The sequence below is a fragment of the Enhydra lutris genome, unplaced genomic scaffold (assembly GCF_002288905.1).
Source record: "Enhydra lutris kenyoni isolate GAN:26980312 unplaced genomic scaffold, ASM228890v2 scaffoldscaffold72, whole genome shotgun sequence".
Lineage (NCBI taxonomy): Eukaryota > Metazoa > Chordata > Mammalia > Carnivora > Mustelidae > Enhydra > Enhydra lutris.
In genome coordinates this window covers 6,629,046-6,647,234 of record NW_019154156.1, presented here as the reverse complement: position 1 = coordinate 6,647,234, position 18,189 = coordinate 6,629,046, and the positions used below count along the sequence as shown (strand labels likewise).

The following is an 18,189-nucleotide window of genomic DNA, read 5'->3' as shown; positions in this document are numbered from 1 at the left end:
AGCCCGATGCGGGGATCGATCCCAGGACCCTGAGATCATGACCTGAGCCGAAGGCAGCGGCTTAACCCACTGAGCCACCCAGGCGCCCCTGTTGTTTACTTTTAAAACATTGTTTTAATTCTGGTTTTCTGTTTGTTTGATTTCTCAGTTTCTCTAATAGCATTTACCACGATGGCTTTATTAACCATAATGGAATTTTCAGTATATCAAGATACATGGATGAAGTATGAATATGAAGTAGATAAGGATTTTTCTAGGTAACTTTTTTTTTTTCTTGAAATACCTCTGTATTCAAATTGTTTTAAAGTCAGCATATCTTTTTAAAATTTTTTTCTAACCTTTTATACTTGGTTTATTTTACTTCTGAAGTAGTCATCCTAAAAAAATTCTCCTTAATTGCATGCATTAGGTGAAACATTTTAGAATCATTTCAGTACTGGTTAAATTTTAAAAGAGAGATCTTCTTGATTTAATATGCACTTGTATAAAAAAGTTAGAACATAATTTATTTTTTTTAAAGGTGTTGAAATGGTAGAAATTGTTTAATGTTTTGAAACTGTTTACTCTTTAGATTTTGAAATATCTACTGACTTGTGTGTGCTGGAAAATAAATTGTCTAAAGCTACATTGTATATGCTTATAACTAGGTTTTTATAAATTATATCTAAATACAATTTTACTATAAATAACATCACTAACCCTTTGAAAATATATACTTTATTTATATTTGGATTTTTTAATGATTGGAGATAACAGGTTTATAATGTTAAGATTGCACTAGATAGAGGGAGGTATACTTTATTTCTCAACTTTAATTCTAGCCCTGCCATTTACTAGCTATGTGACTTTAGGGAAGTTAATAAGTCTATGTATGCGTGTGCTTCAGTCTCCTTTTTCATAAAACGGGGGTAATAGTTATAGTATCTTCCTCATGGGGTTAATGAGAATTAAGTAAGTCTATATTGGTAAATTGCTGTGTAACTTTTGGCAAATCACACAACTGACTTTTGGACCTCAGTTTCTTCATCTGTAATATGAGTATTATTCTAGATACGAGTAGTTTTCAAAGAATTTGTTTGTTTTGTCATTTTTAGCACCAATGAATCTCTTTTTGCTTTTTTCCAAATGAAGTATTACATAGGTTACCTCATAAGCGTAGTGGAGATTCCCCGAAGCCTGGCCACTTGGCCTCATTCTGTGGTTCCTGCAGCATCTCCTAAGCCTGGAGTACAGTTTGAATTCTAGACAATTTTAAGACCATATGAAGCTCCAAAAATCTGTAGTTCCTAATGAAACCAGAGAAAAATTATTAGAGGGAGAAAGTTTTGATCGAAAGCACAGGATGGGACTGATACTGGTTGTACTCATTCTGTTATTATGGGGCTTAATTCATTCTGTTACTTGAAAATTAACTTGATTTGAACTGATCCTTTGAAAATACAGCATTGGCTGAACTTTTTTAAATGGCTCCGCAAAACTTCAAGCATCAAAAGGGTTTTTTCCTAGCACTTTGGTGCATTTACCGAGACACTCAGACTTAGTTTCCAGTATGCCGCTTCAGTGGTTATGGGATCTTCAGCCAGGCATGTACTCTGCTCTGAACACGATTGGCTTATCTGAAAAACTGGAGAGCTATCTACTTTATAGGTCCATGATAAAGAATAGAAATGATAGGGGCGCCTGGGTGGCTCAGTTGGTTAAGCTTCTGCCTTTGGCTTGGGTCATCATCTCAGGGTCCTGAGATAGAGCCCCTCATCTGGTTCCCTGTTCCTCAGGGAGTCTGCTTCTCCTTCTGCCCCTCCTCCTGCTTGTGGCACTCTCTCTCTCCTTCACACACACACACTCTCTCTCTCTCTCTGTGTGTCTCAAATAAATAAAGTCTTTTAAAAAAACAATAAGAAAGATAATAATTGTAAGGCATCAGGCATAATGCCTGATATATGATATTTATCTAAATAGAAGAGAAAGACTTGTAATTCCTAACTCTTGATTTTGAAAATTTTAAGTTCTTCAAAGAATATTCTATTTAGGGTTTATGTAAACAGAGGTAGACTTTTCTGAGTTGCTTGGAGTTATTGTTGAGTTAACATGATTAAAGGATACTGTGTCAAAAACCTGTTAAATTAGAAGGGCTTTTAGAATAATTGCAAAGTACAGAATTTTTACTTTTAAAGTGCCTTTGTTTTGGCCATAAGAAATGCTATCCTAGTTCTAATCAATATATTTTATTCTGTTTGAAATCCAAGTTTTCATAGATCAATTGATTTATATTTCTCATGTTTTCTTGATTACTTGATTGGTACTAATACTTCCTTTTTGTCTTTTAGCAAATTGAGAATCAATATAGATATTACTGTTGCTATGAAGTGTCAATGTAAGTATACCTTTAACTTGTTGGTCCATGTAGTGTTTATGGTTTAAATAATTGTTAGTAAAAAGTAAAATCACTGGTGGTGTTTTAACTTTATTGTTTCCTTTATGCTATCTTAAAATGCTATGGTAATGTTATTTAATAATGCAAGTTGCTTTGCTCCCCAGCTTATATTCAGATTTCTTTTCCACAAAGAGGAGATATTTAATTTTCACATTAGTATAATTAAAAGAAAATTGGAGGAAATTTTCATGAGTCAGGGTTCTGATTTAGATGTATCATTTCTTTCTTTCTTGTTTGGTGTTACCTGTTTTATACCCATGCTCTACAACATATCCTATTTCACTGTTTTGGTTTGTCGCTCTTAACTTGTACTCTTGCATATTAAAATATGGATCCAAGTCTTTTAACTAAATAATGTGTTACCCTTTTCTGTTTTCCTCCCTGGCTTCACTTGATTATACTGGTAGAAGTGAAAAATGTTACTATGCTAGATAGATAATGTTTCAATCAGTATTGTTCTTAAAAATGAGGATGTTTTTACATGAAAGATCTTTTAAATTACTGAAGATATCTTTTAAATTACTGAATTTGTGGAGACCACAAATTGGTCTTGAGACAAAATTGAGACAAAATTTTTTAAAGTGTAAGATAGTTTAATTAAGGAGATAATTTCTGGGAGATTTAATCTCAAAAAAATTTTTAATCTCTTTCCCTTTTCATTTATTTTTTCCTTATGGTAGTGTTTTTTTTTTTTTTTTTTTTAAAGATTTTTTATTTATTTATTTGACAGAGATCACAAGTAGGCAAAGAGGCAGGCAGAGAGAGAGGAAGGGAAGCAGGCTCCCTGCTGAGCAGAGAGCCCGACTCGGGGCTCGATCCCAGGATCCCGGGATCATGACCTGGGCCGAAGGCAGAGGCTTTAACCCACTGAGCCACCCAGGTGCCCCATGGTAGTGGTTTTAAGAGTAAAGAAGCACTCTATATTTAAACTATGAGTTTGATACTACTAAATATATCGTGTTTTTGCCTTATTTTAGATATTTGAATACCATTAAAATTTTCACCTTTTCCAAATAAACTTTTCCTATTTGTTGATTTTTTAAAAGTCATCAGTGACTTTCTCTTAAAATGTCTAAAAGTAATTTTTGTATTTAATATTTTACTTGGCAGCCATTTAATTTAGTACATGTGATTAGGTTGTTGACCATTTTTGCAAAGCTCTGCAGTTGACTGAAATTTATGCTTTTTACCATGAGATTTTGAGTCATCTATTTTACTGAACAAGAATTAGAAAAAGTATTAATTGATTTTTTTTGAATACTTAAAAAAATGTGACTCTTAACTTTTGAACAAATAATTGGTGTAAGAAAGTGATTTTATGTATTTGAATTTTTTTTATTATATTATGTTCGTATATTTGAACTTTCTGTTAGTCATTTCAGTTTGTTAGTTTATGTAAGATATAGTTTGGCTCTGAACATAGAATGTCAACTTCTAATTTCTTTTATGCAGATGTTGGAGCAGATGTATTGGATTTAGCAGAAACGATGGTTGCATCTGCAGATGGTCTAGTTTATGAACCAGTAAGTTTAATGGGCATGTATTTTTAAATAATTTGCTATGACATGTTGTTTTCTTGGAGACAGTTTTTTTTTTTTTTTAAAGATTTTATTTATTTATTTGACAGATCACAAGTAGGCAGAGAGGCAGTCAGAGAGAGAGGAGGAAGCAGGCTCCCCGCTGAGCAGAGAGCCGATGCAGGCATCGATCCCAGGACTCTGGGACCATGACCTGAGCCGAAGGCAGAGGCTTTAACCCACTGAGCCACCCAGGCGCCCTTGGAGACAGTTTTGATACTTGCTTTTAGTTTTGTCTGAGCTAGCTTTTAAAATATATATATGTGGGTTTTATATATGTATAAACCTATATATATTTTTTAATTTAAAAGTAACCCATATTCTTTGTGAAGATTTCTTTTTTTTTTTTTTTTTTAAGATTTTATTTATTTGACAGAGGGAGACACAGTGAGAGAGGGAACACAAGCAGGGAAAGTGGGAGAGGGAGAAGTAGGCTTCCTGTGGAGCAGGGAGCCTGATGCGGGCCTTGATTCTAGGACCCTGGGATCATGACCTGAGCCGAAGGCAGATGCTTAACGACTGAGCCACCCAGGCGCCCAGTGAAGATTTCTAATACCAAAGTCTTGAGATAACTATTGTTAGCATTTTCAGTAAGCCTCTAAAGTCTGTTTTATATTTTTTGTTAATGCTTCCTAATAGTTTCCTTTCTCTTTTCTTATAGTTGCTATAATGATTAATTTTTCTTCTTTTCCTCCAATGATTTGGAAATTCTACTTTTTGTATTTGCATTTGTATTCTACTTTTAGCAAAGTTAAGTCTTTAAAAATGTTTGAACTGTATTCCTCTTAACATAGGAAAGAATGATGAAGCAGTATCTAAGAGGAATGCATTTACTTTTTTTTTTCCTCTCCTTCAAACCTCCATTTCCCAGAGCTAGTGAAATTCTGACATTTTCCTGTTTCCATAATACAGGTTGTATATAATCTAACCAGTTTGTCAGATAACACCATCACATTGCAGGAGCTGGTGATGACAAGTCATGGTAACTAGCTCTAAAGAAGCTTTAGAGAATAAGGAAGGGAACTCCCAGCTACTCTGAGTTGCTCTCTGTTCAGTTGGCATTGTGGTACTTATGTTTACCCATGCATTTTTTAGTTCTTTGGTTTATCATTGACAGTTGCGAACCCTTCTTTAAGCAAATTGCAAAGTGAAGACTAAAGGTGATGGAGGAGGATTAGAGATAGTTGAATGTGTCATAGAAAAAAGGAAGCCTTTAGGTCTGGTTTGATTACCAAATTATTTTTAGCTTATAGCAATAAAATATATCTATGTCTTTTGATACACACTTTTTAAGTATAAATTTCTAAAGAAAAGGTACTTTGTTATTGTCATTCTGAATATCTCTGCTCCCTAACTCCTGTATTCCCACTAAAAAAAATTGATTTCCCTGTAATTTCTTTTGAGGCTGGGTACCTTAGAGATTCAGGTACCTTGTTATCATATTTTAAAACTGTTGTCTAGAAATTTAGATCTAGATAATTATTAGGTATGTTAACATATGCATTACATTTCAGACTATTTTAAGAATAATTATTGAGTTTTAACTCTGTTTTATTGCTTTTATTTTCTACCATTCTTTATCATTTTGTGGAAGGACTTTTTGAGACTTCTTTGACAGTAGAATATGTGGGTACGTGGGTTATATTTTATAGATGCTAGCATGACTGTCTGTATGTTCTTCATACATGTAGGTTTGGCTCAGGATATAATTCTTGCTTTATGATGTTTTGCATTCACAACTTTATAGACATTCCTTCATTGTCTTCTGATGCAATTATTTTTTCTTTTGTAGGTAACATATTTACTTGAATGCTTTTTTCCTTTTACTTTTATAATTCAAATATTTATCCCATATATCCAGGTATGGATCACCTTTGGGTTTAGGGTTTTTCGTTTTTTGTTTTTTTTTTGTATTTTGGTTTTGATCTTGGTGATCTGAATTTTAGTATGTGTGCTGCCGAAGCGAGCACTTCATGATCTGAATTTTAAAGTGGTTTTTGTTTTGTTTTGTTTTTTTTTTTTGGCTTATTTGTTTTACTTTGTTTAAAACAACGTTTTTACCTTTATTTATTTTCAGAGAGAGAAAGCAGAGGGGTCATAGCAGGGGAAGGGGCAGAGGGAGAGGGAGAGAGAGAATCGTAAGCAGGCTCCCCAATTCGGGGTTCAGTCTCACAACCCTGAGATTATGACCTGAGCTGAATTCAAGAGTTGGTACTTAACCAACTGAGCCACCCTGGTGTCCTTACTTCTGCTTTTTAAAATAGTTACCATGTGATGTTGAGTTTCATGGAGTGATTCTCAATATCCTTATCAATTCTTATTTTAGATGCATATTTCAAACTTCACCTTTGAGTTCTGAGAGATTACCTTGATCCAGCAGGACCAATCTTCTTTTCAGTGCCTTCATGACATTTTATTTTTTTTATTTTTATTTTTTTTAAAGATTTTATTTTTTTATTCAACCGGAGGGAGATCACAGGCGGGCGGGGGGGGGGGGGGGGGGAAGCAGGCTTGTGCGGGACACGATCCCAGGACCCTGAGATCATGACCCAAGCGGAAGGCAGAGGCCCAACCCACTGAGCCACCCAGGCACCCGCCTTCATGACATTTTAAAATTGAATGATTATATTTTATATGTTTAATATATTACAGATCATTCCATTTTTTTCTCTTTATGATGCTACATTTTATTGAGAAATAATTAGAAAAACTTAACATCTTATTTCTAGGAATGGTATCGTAGAGGAAAATTAGCCCTCATATCTGAGATTGATCATTTTTTTCAAGTTAATGAATCTTTTTATACATTCATTTATTTATTGTTCATCATTAGGATGAGGATATAAGTGCCCTGTTGAGTGTTGACATAGACTGTTATGTCAGTTTTTATCTTAACCCCCTTCTCTAACAAGCACACACACACACACACACACACACACGTGCGCTCATGCTTTTTTTTTTTTTTTTTTCCAGGCCTAGATGAAAGGAGAAAAGGGTATAAGTTTAGATATACTGTGCTTCTTTTAAGTCCTATTAGAGCTTCAGGTGCTTTTTGAAAAGGAAGGGAGAAGTCAGTATTGGGTCCAGGATGGCAGAGTGATTAACCAAGGCACACCAGAATTTCCTTTTCTGTGCTTGTTTTGACAGGCTACATTTCGCTAGACTAACCCCTCCTTTCTTTAGCTGGCGTGACTGTCCTCATTAGCAGCCAGCTGTGGTAGTAGTCTTGCTTAATTTAGAACACTGTCCAGGCCACGTGTAATAGGAATAACACTGCTGTGCAGTGTGCTCACCATGTGGTTTCTAGCACTTGACTGAACTCCTGAAAGTGCTCCTAGGGTGGGGACTAACTCTTTCTCAGGCGTTTTATTGTCTTAGCACCTGTTTTTCTTTTTCTCGGAGTTATGGACTTCCCCATGTTTCCTGCATAGAGATCTCTGTGCCATGAAATGAATTATGTGTTGGGCTCTTTTCTCAATTTAGTCTCCCTTGTATGCAGTCTTGCATAAGTTTTTGAAGATTTCCAGCATGTGGATGCTAATTTAAAATGATAATATAGAGTGTGTCTTCAATTGCTCTTTCTTTGAACACTGTGAAAACGTGGTTATGAGGAGACTTAATCATTATCTTGAACTTATCCTCTAAAATTTACTCATGCTTTTTCTTTAGCATTGTCTCCATATTCTGAGTGTTTCCCATTCCTACTCTTTTTTTTTTTTCCTTCATATTTGTTAAGTCTTTTGTTTATATCTATTTTTCTGGAGAGCTTGTCTCTAGCTAGATTTTAAGCCTCTGAGAAGTATTAACTTCATTCTTCTGTGTTTCACAGAATGTGAAGTATAGTGCCTTCTTAGGGATTAGGCACTAAGGAATATGTTAGAATTATGTAATTGTAACAAGATTGTTGATTATTCCATTGTAAACAATTTTTGCCATCTCTTTCAGTCATTTGTGGAATAGGAATGTTTTATTTAAATTAACTGTCATATAATTAGAAGTTGTATCTTGACCAGTTAGGAACTTAAAGATATTCAATTATATACTTTTTATTAGTATTTCTTAGTAATTTATTAGTAATTAGATTCTAAAGTGTTCAACAATATTTCTCTATTCCTTTGTCCTAATAAGTAAGTTCCTTTGTCCTATTAAATAAGAATTATTAATGTAAAATTATTTGAGATTTTTTTACTTGTTTTTATGTTTTCAAACTTACTGTCCTAATATGCACTCTGAATATTAAAAGCTTAGCCCTAATAACTTTCCTAGTTTCCAACTCATGATTATACAATATGCTGTGAGAGTTACTACTTTGCTATTACTACTATATTTCATTACTATTTTTTACTTAGAAGAATTTAAAAACTGTGTAAAAGTGAGGAATCTGACAGAGCTGGGTTTGTATACTCTGCTCTTAAGATTTGTGATGTTGGAAAAAGTTTTGAACCTGTTGAGCTTCTTCTTCATATAAAAAAGGCAAGAATGGTAATCAACTCACAGGTTGTTCTGAAGGCTAAGTGAGAGAAGAAAATAAGTAGCAGAGTACCTAGCATGAAGTCGGCTGCTCAGTAGTTCCTTTACCCAGTTTCAGGAAGTCAAAAGAAGTATCCTATCCCCCACTGTCAAAAGTTTTGTTTACAAGGTAACTGGGAAGCGGTTGCATGCAGCCTCCTCCATTCTCCATGGTGTGTTTCACAGATGTTAGCATTTTCCTTTTGCACTATGGTGGAAAAAAGTTTGGGAAGCATGCTGTAGATAAGGTTAGCAGGAGGAGTAATCAGAAATAATTCACTGTAATCAGAAAGATGGGGGCAGTTTAACCTGGAGGATATGGTTTATAGGATTTAGATAGACGTGAGGGTCACAGTTACAGGAGAGAAAGTTTCCAGGGTGGTATAATTAAATTACCAAAGGCAGAGAGGTAGCACTGTTTGACAAAATGAGGGATTCTTCCGCTTTGATTAAAGAACTGAGGATTTTATAGAAAGAAAGTAGTAGGTTAGGAAGGATATAGAGTAGTAGGAAGGATAATTAATATTGCTAAATTTAAAAATAGAATCGATATGCTTTGTTATGAATTGCCTTTATAAAAATCAAAAGTGGTCTTTGTTATTGCAAACTTAAATTGTGGATATTGCCACAAACCCTGAAAAGCTTGCATATTTCCTCTGATTCTACAAGTCCCCTCGTCTGACTGAATTGAAGATAGTGCTTTAATATCTTGAATTATTCTTTGTTGATTAGTACATTTGGGAATTACAGTGCCATTGTTTGACTTGTTCCAAAAATTGTTGATTCTGGGGCACCTGACTGGCTCATTTGGAAGAGCATCGACTCTTGATCTTGGAGTCATGAGTTTGAGCCCCACATGGGGTGTAGAGATTACTTAAGTAAATAAAACTTAAAAAAAAAAAAAATGTTGATTTCATCTGGTATTTTTCCTGGCAAGACTATGGGTTTTGGATGCTTAGATATTATAGCTGAGCTTTATGTTTTTCTTTCTTTTTTTTTTTAAACGCTCATGCATGTATCATTTAAATGATTTCAAGTCCTAAAATACCATTTTGTACATATGCAGATTACCAACTTGCAGTCATTTTTATGGATAACTGTAAAAGGAATATATTTGTGATGAGTAAAATTTCTTTACATTGGTTTTGGGTAAGCATATTATGTATTACATTTTTTAAGCTTGCTTACAGAAGATTAAATATAAATCATGAATATTTGTTTCTGCCAACACTATAAATTTGATTCTTGCTCAAAGAAAAATTTTTTAAATTATGATATAGGGAAATTGACAGTACTAGTAATTATGTTTTCCTTTATTTTAGGCAATATTTGATCTTTCACCACAGCAAAAAGAGTGGCAGAGGTAATAAGTTAACAAAGTATTGTGGGCCGTTGAAATCTAGATCGTGTTTTCTCTATTTTGTCTATTGTGAATTATTCATAGATTAACATATTTCTCTGGGCTTTTTGGGATGAAATATTAGCAGAATATAGTAATTAATATAATCTTTGCCATTTCAAAAATTTTATCAGATCTTAAAGTCATGTATAATCTTTTCTCTAATGCACTCATAAATATATTTTAGTTTTCATTTAAAATCGTACTAAATACTTAAAAGCTTATACAATAATATATGACCATTTAAAATTCAGTTTGAATAGAAAGGATATGAAGTAAAGGATATAAATTAAAAGTAAAAGCCTCTTCTAAGTCAGTCGGAGAAAGACAACTATCATGATCTCCTTGATATGAGGAAGTGGAGATGCAACATGGGGGGTTTGGGGGTATAGGAAAAGAATAAATGAAACAAGATGGGATCGGGAGGGAGATAAACCATAAGAGACTCTTAATCTCGCAGAACAAAATGAGAGTTGCTGGGGGGAGGGGGGTCAGGAGAGGGTGGTGGGGATATGGACATGGGTGGGGGTGTGTGTGCTGTGGTGAGTGCGGTGAAGTGTGTAAACCTGGCGATTCACAGACCTGTACCCCTGGGGCTAAAAATACATTATATGTTTATTTAAAAAATAAATAAAAGCCTCTTCATCATTACTGTTAGTGCCACTGACTAGCAGTAATAACCAGAGCTAAATTTCTTGTGTCACCTAGAAATTTTCTTTTCATTTATGATTTTCTGTATATTTGCATATTTCCTTATGTTATCTTTTTCCTAATCCAAATAGGATCCTTTTGTTCTAGAATTTGCTTTTTTCCACTTAACCTGATATTTCGGATACCTTCCCATTTCACTACAGAGAGTATTTATTTTATGGATAAACTATAGTTAATAAGTAGGATCCTTATCAGTGGGCATTTAGATTGTTGGCGGATTCTAATATTAAAAACAATGCTTAATGAAAATTCTTGAACCTAATTTCTTCCATACTGATGTGAGTGTGTGTGTGTGTGTGTGTGTGTATGGTTTCTAGAAATGGAACTTCTCTTTCAGAAGATATTTAATTAACATTTTGACACAAGAAACAAAGAAAAAATTTGTAACTGTGAAGTGATGGTTGTTAACTTACTATGGTAATCATTTTGCAGTATATACAGATTTCAAATCATTTGTTGTGCACTTTAAACTTCTATAATGTGATATGTCAGTTATATCTCAGTAAAGCCAAGAAGAGACATTTTGATAGATGATTCCAAAATCTCTTCACTTGTACTCGAAAACTGTATGAGAGTACTTGTTTCCATATAACCTCACCAACAGTGGGTATAACCATACTTTTTTATTGTTGCCAATTCTGAGGGTGAAAAATGGTATTACACTTGTTTAATTAGCATTTCTTTATGAATCAGTTGTATATCTTTGTGGACTTTTTTTCCTTGTTTGCATTTCTTTTGAAACTGATTATTCATGCTGTATGCCCATTTTGCTTGGTTGTTGGGGTTTTTTATTTATTTTATTTTATTTATTTATTTGTTTTTAAAGATTTTATTTGTTTATTTGACAGAGATCACAAGTAGGCAGAGAGGCAGGCAGAAGGGGCGGGGGGGGGTGGGTGGGGGGAAGCAGGCTCCCTGCCGAGCAGAGAGCCCGATGTGCGGCTCGATCCCAGGACCCTGAGATCATGACCTGAGCTGAAGGCAGAGGCTTTAACCCACTGAGCCACCCAGGCGCCCCATTTAAAAAAATAGTTTTAAATAATTCTTTGGTTATTATAGAAGGTAGTCCTTTCTTAAAAGTGGTTCCCCTATCCCTGCTCCCATATACTGCTTTTTTTTCTCTTTGATTTCCAGCCTGTCTTTGTGCTTACAAAGGCTTTACCTAGTTTAAGATTATTGCAAAAAAAAATTTAACCATCTTTCTCCCCCTTCCCTTTCTTGTCCTCAAGTACACTTCAAAGGCCTTTCTCTTTTAATTTCCAGTTTCACCATTTGGGGAGATTTTTAAATTAAGGTAGAAATCAAATGTAGTTAAACAAAAGAACTGAATATTAGGTATCTCTGGGCTTCTAGAACTTAGAGTAGAAAGTCATCCAGAGATGAAATACATTACTTTAATCCAGAGATATTAAAGTGAGAAGCCTCCTTTCATCTGGAATTTTATTCAGTGTTCAAGACTAGTAAGAAATGGGAGCAGAGATTGTGTTTTTATTATTAAAATAATGGCTGTTTTCCATCATAGAGTTTTTTTTTTTTTTAACATATCTTCATATATGGAATATAAGCTTGCATATTGGTATATTTGAGGCAGAAGTTACGCACACACACGCGCGTGCGCACACATAGTTTGCTGTCATTTAGCCTCATTTTCCACTGCTCAGCACTGAAATTGGATTCTGGAGATATAAGACACACAGCAAATAGACACTTACAATGTGTGCTAACATTAGATCCAAAGATTTTGTCTTTAGATGTGTAAATCTGAAGATGCAGATAGTCTTTTGAAAAAGTATAGGTAGAGTATAATATTTTGTTTAGAATGGTCTTGTCATAGAATAACATTTAGATTTCTTTGGAAAAGGAGACACCAGGTGATATTAAATGGCACTATGGCCTCTTTTATAATGAGGATCAAATGTTGTTGTATGGGTTTATAAACCCCAGTAATCTCCTACTTAAGTCCACCAGATCTATTATACTTTTCTTATTCCTTGTATCAATCACACTTTATTCAATACCTGGGAAAAAGTAAGAATTTTGTCTTAGCTGCATGCAGGCATGAAAGATGAGTTTAGACACTCAGGTGAGCAGAATCTCCTTCTTAGTGACCCTGACTGCACATCCATCATCAATTCAGTCAGACATGCTTAGGGACCTCAGCTGTTAAACCTTTAGCCACCCTGCCTCCCTTTTCCTTTTTTTAAGGAAATGGCAATAGAAAACTTGGTACTTTATTTTAGAATCAAGACCTATAATAATAAATGTAAGGGTTAACTAAGTCATTTAACCATTGTTAGTTTTAAAAAAGTGTTGGCTTTCTTGTGTACCTTACTGTATTTCTAACTATTGCTTATTTATGTTGTATTTAGAATGCTGCAGCTGATTCAGAGTAGACTGCAAGAAGAACATTCACTTCAAGACGTGATATTTAAAAGTGCTTTTAAGAGTGCATCAACAGCACTTCCACCAAGGTGAGCTGTAATTTTTAAATGTGTAACTATATATTATGAATTTACTATGACATAGTTTTAGTATTGGTTTATTCTCTGAATCTCGTATTTCTTAGGGAAAATGTAATCATTCTGTATGATGAAGATTTCTTGTTACTCTTTATTTTATAGCCTGTGATATTGATCAGGAATATCACAAATAATATTCATTAAATTTCCTCTTATGTGTATATGGTAAATTCTGTATAAAATTAGGCTTTAAGAACAAATTGATTACATTTGTCATTATTTTATAAGGATGTATGAATTTTGGTTAGGAATTTTGTGTTTTTATTTCCTTGTTTTCTCTTTTATAGTATATATATAAAAAATACTTCTAGCAATGTTTCTTTTTCTCCTCTATAAAATTTTCCCACCATAGAATGGTGACTGTGTTGAGTGTGCAGTCAGTAATCCCTCCTCTCATGTTGTAACAGGGAAGACGATTCATCACAGCCTCCTGATGCTTGCAGAATTCGTGGTCATCTCTATGTCAATAAAGTAGCAGGGAATTTTCACATAACTGTGGGCAAGTATGTTCTTTTTACTTACTGAAAATCCTTGAGACAAGTTGGCAGCTTGGTTTAAAAGTAAATTCTTTCCCAATCAGATAATATGTAATTACTAAAGGGCTGATTAAAGTGTTGTGTATCTATATTTTTGATGTCTTGAGATTTGTATTTAGGGCTTTGATCTCAGGATAGAGAAGACTATTACCTTTAATAGCTGCTTCAAAACAAAAGGAAAACTTATGTGCTAGTTTATAAGTAAAGTAAATGAGCTGTAGGTAGATATGAATGAAAACCTACTTGCCAAGTTTTGATAGCCAGGAAGCTCTTACCTAGACATTTCATTAATTTGTTCATGTTGTGGATGGTGTTAGGATTTTGTTTTGTTTTTCTCTTGATAGTTATCACCAAAATGTAATCCCTGGCTAATTTGAGACAAGTGTTTTGATGTAGTTAGAAATGAGTAGTTCCTGAGATAAAGTCGCTAAAAGTTAAGGAAAAATGTCAGATCACCTACTTTCAAGAGCCGCATCCAGCATAGCAGCTGACATAGGATATAAACACTTGGTAAATTTCTGAATAAATAAATAGATTCTTTGATCTCTCCCTTTCTCTCTGCTTCCCTTATTCCCTTCCTTCCATCCACCTATCTTGAGTCACAGTGCTAAGCAATTCTTCATTGTGAAAGACATTTTTTGAGAACTTGGCTAGGGCATGTGCCATGCCAGATACTAAGGATGAAACCATGCCACACCTACATAAGGGATTTAAGAGGAAGGAACTGAAAAAAAAAAAAAAAAAAAAAAAGATTTTAAGGGAAACCACCATTTTACTTTTTTGTGTATAATATCCATCTTAATTATGTATTAAAATATATGTAGTTCAAATTATAAAATGAAACAAAACTGTGAAACAAAGGAAAGGGTTTTTGCCTTATGGTGCTGACATTCTGTGAGACAATCCGATCTTTGAACGGTGAATTACACTAATAATTATTTAATTATAGTTGTATTGAAGCTGTATAGGAGAAGTATGGCCGATAAGAAACTGTAATAGGTTACCTGACTTTCCCTGTACATCAGCAGAGGCTTTATTGAGAAAACCTTTGAAAACGAGTGAATGATTAGGAATTTTATATATAAAGGAGACAGGGCATTCATGCTGAGGGAAAGGCCATTAAGCTGGAAAAACCATTGCTGGAGATTTTTTTTCTTCATATATATATATATAGAGAGAGAGATAAATAGCGTAAGTCTTTTATGCAGAATTATTTCAGTGTTTACAGTGATCAGATCAAACATTTGTCTTTGTTGTCCCATTCTTCTTAACACTCACGTTTTGTTGTTTCCTTGCTGTTGCCAGGATTGGTTCTATAGCTTAGAATTTCTTGGTATCATGCAACAATAGGTAATAGTTGGCTCAACAAAATTTAGACAATTTTATTGCACTTGTGGATACAAACAATATCCTACTCCCAAACGAAAAGAAGGAAACTTTGACTAATATTTCATGAGCATCTATATTAAGGCCTTTATTCCCAATTTCAATTCTCTCTCTGTGTGATAACTCCTGCCATGAATAAGAGAGGTCAGATAGAAAAGTTTTCAGTTTGTATCTTATCCTTATCTCTGGGATACCTTATTAACCCACTCCTGTTTTTCAGTATTATGTTTACCGAGTTCAGTATTGATCTTTTTGAAGATCTCATGTTACCTCTAAGATATAATATCATCCTCAACTGTAGTGTAAAGAAGAAATAAAAAGAACACGATTTACAACAATAATATATATTTCAAAAATCAAATGTTTGAGCAGGAGTACCTTAGGTAAGGTAATGGAGTAGGCAGACACTTGCCCCACACATGTAGAATCAGTAGGTATATATCGATTGCACATGCAGAATGAAACACATGTAATGGCCGTTCAAATATCATGATGGTATTTCTGTTGATTCTGAAATCTTTGTGATACTGCAAACCAAAAAAAGTAAAATATTCCCTCCATTTCCTAGGGCATTTAATATATATTGAAACTACAACAAAGTACTTCGTGTCGCTAAATGGAGTTAAGTTCTAGACTCAGGTCATTATTCATAGGTTTTTCACCTACTTGAATGCCACTTAGAGTGTTTGGAAGTCATGCAAGATGTCCTAGAATATTTTTGTGTGTGAGAGCATCACTGCATTGCGGGATGCCTTCCCTAGCTGCTGTCCACAAAATGCTGATTATTTTCCCCAGTAATTGTGACAACCCAAAATGCCTCCTCCCGACACTCCAGTTTTCAAAAACAGTCTTTCATTTACTGAAAATCATGTGGAGAAATGTATCACAACCCATGAAAACTATATGAAATTCAAATTTCAGTGTCTAAAAATAAAGTTTTACTGGAACACAGTCATGGGTATTTATTTACATATGGCTCCTTGTGCACTACAGAACCAGGATTTGAGTAACCGTGACAGTGACAGAGGCTGTATGTGACTCATTGCTTTGTGCTGCTACTTGGTGCACTGCAAATTAGAACAGGTCGTAACAGTTACAGCTTGACAGCATTACAAATGCCTTGCATATTTCTGTACTGCAACATCTGATTTCTTTTTTCTTTTTTTTTTTTTTAAAGATTTTATTTATTTGTCAGAGAGAGAGAGAGAGAGCGAGCACAGGCAGAGTGGCAGGCAGAGGCAGAGGGAGAAGCAGGCTCCCCACAGAACAAGGAGCCTGATGTGGGACTCGATCCCAGGACGCTGGGATCATGACCTGAGCCGAAGGCAGCTGCTTAACCAACTGAGCCACCCAGGCGTCCCTGATTTCTTTATTGTATTACTTGGTCAGAAAGAAAAAGAAATACGGGTTTCAGATGTACTTTAAGGCAGGGTGGAGTGTGGATTATTTTATCAAATTTGACTTCAGAACATCATGTTTATTATGCAGTGACTCCATAGCTGTGCTAAAAGGATATAGGATTTGTAAATATTACTGGACTAAGCACTCATCACAACATTACTAACTCTCAGGAAAATTAAAAAATTTAAAAGGGAATAAGCACAAGCAGAATTTCTTTGTAAAATTAAAATGAAAGTGAGATTGCAACCCAAGTAGGTTGACATGTGACTCATTGGTTAGCTGAGGAAGGAAAGCCCCTTCCCAGCAGCTTGATGAGATTGCTTGTGTTTGCACCAACCAAAGAAGTGCATCCAGGGAAAGTAAGTTTGCTTTGGAGGATTAGCTTTTTGGTGGGAAAAGTGCTCTAGCAGCTGAGGACACTGAGAGCAGTGTCACAAAAGTTCAAAAGCAAGGCAGGTGATAGTGAGTGGATTTCCATAGCTTTTGCTGAATGAACAGAGGTTACCAATACTGTTTGTTTTAATTTTGAGGAGTCCGTGTGAGTTTGAATTGATCAAATTCAATTGTAATTGGAACAACTACAGACAAAAATATTTTTTAAAGAAATAGAACATCAGTGTGTTCCTGGTGGTAAATAGGTATGAAGTAAAAAAAAAAAAAAAGGCTTACGTGGATAAATTTTCAAGGCTTGTGAAAATGTAAGTTGTTTATAGCCTATGGCTATCCATTAGTATCATTGGCAGTACTTTGCAGAAAATATTTGAATCTGTCATGTATTAATGAACTGATAATATTGATGGTGAACCTCATTTATTCTCATGGACTTAAGCATTGTCATTTCCATGAACATTTGTCAGAAAGAAAAGCTGAATATTCCAACTTGCCCTACTACATGACAGCTTAACAGCTTAGTAGTGGTCTAGGACTTTTTTTTTTTTTTAAAGATTTTATTTATTTATTTGAGAGAGAGGCAGTGAGAGAGAGCATGAGCGAGGAGAAGGTCAGAGGGAGAAGCAGACTCCCCATGGAGCTGGGTGCCCGATGTGGGACTCCATCCCGGGACTCCGGGATCATGACTTGAGCCGAAGGCAGTTGTCCAACCAACTGAGCCACCCAGGCGTCCCTATCTAGGACTTTTTTTGTGTGATTTGGGTGGGGGGGGGTGCTTAGGGCTGAGATTGAAATTTTTCTGAATAAAAAAACTATTGTCATTTGTTTTTATTGAACAAACTTTAAAAGTTAAGTTTTGTGCAGACTGGGTCATGTTTCTTAATGAATTTAGCCTGAAATTATAAGAAAAACAGGTTAATATATGAAACTTACATTGTGGTAAGGTTATTTCAATGAAAAGTAGTGTCAACTGATGCTTCCCATGCCTGACTGTCAAAAGTTAAAACAAGAAGCAGGATCTCCATTCTTATACTTGTATTTATTTTCCAACCTCAAACTATAGTTCCTGAAGTGTTTTCCTACCTTGATGCTGGTACAAAGGAAATTTCCACGTTTCAAAATGTATTTAACTGTGCCCTTGAGGAAATTCTGCCTTAAATTGCAAGCAGTCAATCAGTGTATTATGTTAATGACGCTCCAAAAGGAAATACCGAGAAGAACCTCATAGGGTTCTACCCAAGCAATGCATATACTCAGTTAAAAGATAACTGGCTTATGGGGCGCCTGGATGGCTCAGTGGGTTAAAGCCTCTGCCTTCGGCTCAGTT

At 34.8% G+C, this 18,189-nt stretch overlaps 1 protein-coding gene across 1 annotated transcript in view; it reads left to right on the top strand.

Moving 5' to 3' along the window:
- Nucleotides 1–18,189, top strand: part of LOC111159954 (ERGIC and golgi 2) — a 46,834-nt gene that overhangs the window by 18,211 nt on the left and 10,434 nt on the right. The window contains exons 3-8 of the mRNA XM_022522674.1: nucleotides 149–257; nucleotides 2,328–2,374; nucleotides 3,887–3,957; nucleotides 9,843–9,883; nucleotides 13,000–13,101; nucleotides 13,557–13,652. Of these exons, the coding sequence (XP_022378382.1) occupies nucleotides 149–257; nucleotides 2,328–2,374; nucleotides 3,887–3,957; nucleotides 9,843–9,883; nucleotides 13,000–13,101; nucleotides 13,557–13,652 (466 nt within the window). The remainder of the gene's footprint in view (nucleotides 1–148; nucleotides 258–2,327; nucleotides 2,375–3,886; nucleotides 3,958–9,842; nucleotides 9,884–12,999; nucleotides 13,102–13,556; nucleotides 13,653–18,189) is intronic.